The sequence below is a fragment of the Limulus polyphemus genome, unplaced genomic scaffold (genome assembly GCF_000517525.1).
Source record: "Limulus polyphemus unplaced genomic scaffold, Limulus_polyphemus-2.1.2 Scaffold1841, whole genome shotgun sequence".
Taxonomy (NCBI): Eukaryota; Metazoa; Arthropoda; class Merostomata; order Xiphosura; family Limulidae; genus Limulus; species Limulus polyphemus.
The window spans coordinates 86,430-91,185 of NW_013667451.1; the positions used below are offsets into that span (position 1 = coordinate 86,430).

Here is a 4,756-nt window from a genome sequence, read left to right on the forward strand (position 1 = left end):
GATAATATGCTGAATATGGAAGTTGTCCTTGCAGATGGAAGAGTTATACATACAGCAGGAAAAATAGACGAGCTAGGTGAGAAACACTAGGAAATTGATTTCATAATATTTACCCGAAGTCAGTACCAGCAGTGTAGGTAACTTTTTTTTTTACTAAGGATAACAAAACGAACATCTCATGTTTTTTAAATGCCTCCCAGGCACGGTCATCAAAACTTTTATCGCAGACAACTACATATCTGCATGCGGGCTTTCCTACATTGAGCAGATACTGCAACGTGGCTAAAAACTAGAATGTACGAGGTTAGTTGAAGGTGGGAGAGTGAAGTACTTTGTAGGGTAAGGTGGCGCATACTGTACAATATGTCAAAGACATTTGGAACCTAAAGTCACAATTGAATTTGATATAACTTACATTTATAATGAGGATCATGTTTATACCCTGTATAGTGGTCCTTTTTATAATACTGAAATGTTGTGTTGGTTTCTATAATAATTAATAGTATTAGTATATTACTCACATAAAAGAACTTAGTGAATTTAAGATAAATTGTCTCATTGATCAGTGATACTTAAAACATAAAATCTCTTCTTTTTTTTCTCAGAAAATCGTCAGCTGGATACAATCTTACAAATCTTTTTGTTGGATCAGAAGGAACTTTAGGAATTATTACAAAAATTACACTGAAGCTCCACGCCACTCCAGAAACGGTAAGTATCTGAAGAATGATCTTAGAAGTTGTGGGATATTTCACTCGCAATTTGCAGGCCACGAGTTTACGTACTGTCACTGAACATGCTCGGCCTTTCGGTCGTGGGGCATTATAATGTGATGGTTGATTCCACTCTTCATTATTAAAGAGTAGCCCAAGAGTTGGTGGTGGATGGTATTAATTAGCTTCCTTTCCATAAGTCTGTCACTTTAAAATTAGGGACAGTTAATGCAGGTAGCTACTGAGTAGCTTTATGTATAATTCAATAAAACAAATTTACACGTTGGATTCTTCTGGACACATACTGTAAGAGTTATAATCTTAAATAGGAATGATATAACTGTTTCTCAGTACAACTGAGTCATAAGCATATAAAAGTAGTACCATTAAACAGTAATTGTTTTTATTTTTAAATTATGTGTTACGTAATGTTTTCTGCCTGGTAAGCTATTGAACATACATGTACACCTGGAAAGAACTTAGGCTGTTCCTGAGAAAAAAAATTACTGTGTTTTACAGCATTTAAAAGCAGTTATAAAACCATACTTGTAGAGTCATAATTAATCTTTTTATTAAATCTTTCAGCACTGGCTCAGTCCCTGGGACTGACATCATAACCATTTTGTGCTTGTTATAGTTTTCATGCGATAACTTTTAAATTAATAAGCAAATGTTAATGAAATTTGAATGGTAAGTTAACAAAGTTGTGTTTTTTAGACTGTTGGCTATCATTTCATAAATTCAAACTTACGTATCAGTATTGTTATAAACTTGGGTTTCAGTGGGCTGAGCACAGGTAGCCCATTGTGTAACTTTGTGCTTAACAACAAGCAGAATAGCAATATTTAGATTACTTGGATAATTGGAATAAATAAAAAAGGTAATTGTCAGAAACCCTAATTTTAATTAATTGATGATTTTTGTGAGTTGTGACACTAATTGATTGAGTTGAACAAGCTTGAATTAATTAAAAACAACAATGAAAAATCATAATAGAAGTATTTTTGATTCTTGGTTAGTTAGGATAATTGAAAGCACTAATAATCAAAAACATTAATTTTGATTAAATGAATATTTTCATGACATTGATGGATTTAATCATAATTTCATTTACTGGGTATTTTAAATAATGAATAACATCAATAATCAGAAACAGTTTTGATTAACTGAATATTTTCATTGATTGATTAATTAATTGATTCAAGTGTAATTTCTATCATTGGATAGTTGGAATAATTAAAAACACTAATAATGAGAAACATTAACTTTGAGTAGGTGATAATTTTCATGGAAGTTGAATTAATTGTAATTTTGAATAATTAGAAACACTAGTTTATTATTTTCATCACATTAATTAATTAAATTTTAATTTTTGATTATTTTATATGATATTAATCGATGCTCATAGATAATCATGTACATTGAGTTAATTCTTGTATTTACTAAAATATTATTTTTTTTTCATAGATGGTTTCAGCTATTTGTCCGTTTCCATCCGTGAAATCAGCCGTTGATACAACAATACAGGTGCTACAAGCAAGCATACCAGTGGCAAGAATTGGTTTGTACATTTAAGATACCTAATTTGGATCTGGCATTCCGCTATAACTAACTGTGCATTTAAAAATTATCAGTCTGTGCAAAATAAATTAGAAACTGTTAGCAGTAATTATAGCTATTTTGAGAAGAATTAGTTTTTTTAATGTGTAATGCTTTTGTGGAATTTTAGGTAAGGTTTGGTATTGTAAGTCTACAAGTTACGAGCCATATCAAAACTTATTTAATGCATAAATAATCCAAGTATTTTTTTTTGTAAATTTGATAATAGTTACATTTGTTGTTATTAGGTCAGTGTCTTTCAAGAATTAGTGTAACTATTTCGAGTCATGCTACTTGGATGTGTTTGGATTTTAGTTCTTTGCAGGAGTGGGAGCACAGCAAAGTATCCAAGAATAAAAAAGGTGACAAACTACCAAGTGCAGAAGGGCACAAAATTATTTTGTTCAGGAACAGTTATGATCCTATAACCTAAAGCATTATCTACTCTGAATAGTCAGAGCAACATCCCTAATATTATTTTACTGTTCACAGAAAGGAAATTAAAATAGAAAACTTCAAGTATTTAAATCATCCAGTTTTTCTTTTTAATTAATTTTATGTAAAATTACAGTTAATAACTTTGTAAAACTTTAGGAGAGTATGACTGTTTAAAAAGAAAGAACTCAAACTTCACTTACAAAACTAAAAGTATTAAAAACAACGATGCATCAACACTATCAATTCCCTTTACAATCTTAAATACTTCAATTAGAACCTCTCTAACTCTTCTTTTTTCAAGAGAAAACGATTTCAAAGATCTTAATCTCTCCTCATATGATAACCCATCCATCCCAGGCACCATTCTAGTAACCCTCCTCTGAACCCGTTCTAACAATTCAGTGTCCTTCCTTAGGTAAGAAGCCCAAAATTGAACATAATACTCCAAATGTGGCCTAACCAATAACCTGCGCAATGAAATTATAACCTCTTTAGACTTGTATTTGATATTTCTGTAGATACAACCTAGAATCCATTTGCTCATCACTAGCAACAGCACACTGCTTGGATGGCTTAAGAGATTGATCAACCATTACACCAAGATCCCTTTCTTTCACGACACTGTTAAGGTTATTCCAATCCAAGTTATACTTATAATTTAAATTATGATAACCCACATGCATTGTCTTACATGTATTATAATTAAAACTCGCTAAATGATCTAAATCCTTTTGTAAATCAGCAGCATCCTCGTCACAGCTATCAACACCCAAGACCTTAATATCATCAGCAAATTTAAGTAATTTATTGACCTTTCCTTCATCTATGTCATTGATGTGAATCAAAAAGAGCAAAGGTCCTAAGACTGAGTCTTGAGGTACCCCATTGGTGACATTATCCAGTTTGATTGAACTCCATTTATAACAACACTCTGCTTTATTCCATCCAGCTACTCTTCTATTTAATTAACTAATTTATCTTCTACACCTATAGATATAATGTTTTTACAAGACTTTTATGTTGTACCTTGTCAAAGGCTCTCTGAAAATCCAGAAAAACCAAATCTACACCCTTACCCTCGTTTACGTAAGCAGTAACCTTTTCACAGAATGTTGAAAGATTGGCAAGAATTTCCACGTTGACTATCCAATAAAATTATAAACTTTGTTAACTGACTTTTCAAAGCATATTTTAACAGACTTTCTAAAACTTTTCCCACAACTTATGTTAGACTAATAGGTCTATAATTACTGGGACAATTTTTATTACCTCCTTTGAAAAAAAAGGGAGTAGCATTAGCCAACTTCCAGTCTTTTGGCACCTACCTGCACACTATTCAAAGGCTTATAATAGGTGGGTGTCTAACATATTCAATCCTTAACCTCTTTCAAAACGATTGGGTAAATATTATCTGACCCAAGTGCTTTATCATTCTTGAAACTTTCCAATGTTTTCTTAACAGGCTAATAATTAATGTGGTCATCTTGTTCAACTTTGTTTACATCTAGTAACTGTTCAGTTTGAGTTATATTGCTTAAACCTTCATCAGTAAATACCGAAAAAAGTATAATTTAATAACCCAGCCAACACATAATCATCAGCTATTAGCCTTCATGTATCATCTATCAAAGTCCCTACACCCATCCTAACATTTTGATTACTCCTAATGTATTTAAAGAAATCCTTACTATTTGTTTTTACATTCCAACCAACTTTTTTCGTATAGTTTTTATTTACTTTCTGATTTCCTGCGCCATTCAACCGCAGTGACCTGCCTATCATTCCACACCCATGGTTAAGTCTTGACAGTTTTTATGACCATTTTCTTTGAATGCCTTTCTTAGTGCCTTATACTTAATAATTAGCTCCTGTGATTACGCTTCCCTACATGATTAGCCAGTATCTACACTACAAAGAATGCGTCACTACTAATAATTAGCTCCTGTGATTACGCTTCCCTACATGATTAGCCAGTATCTACACTACAAAGAATGCGTCACTACTAA

At 32.0% G+C, this 4,756-nt stretch overlaps 1 protein-coding gene across 1 annotated transcript in view; it reads left to right on the forward strand.

Moving 5' to 3' along the window:
• The window catches only part of LOC106465113 (probable D-lactate dehydrogenase, mitochondrial), a 26,946-nt gene that overhangs the window by 6,676 nt on the left and 15,514 nt on the right, over positions 1–4,756 (forward strand). Inside the window, 4 exon segments of the mRNA XM_013925310.2 lie at positions 1–61; positions 64–76; positions 606–711; positions 2,181–2,274. Coding sequence (XP_013780764.1) covers positions 1–61; positions 64–76; positions 606–711; positions 2,181–2,274 — 274 coding nt within the window.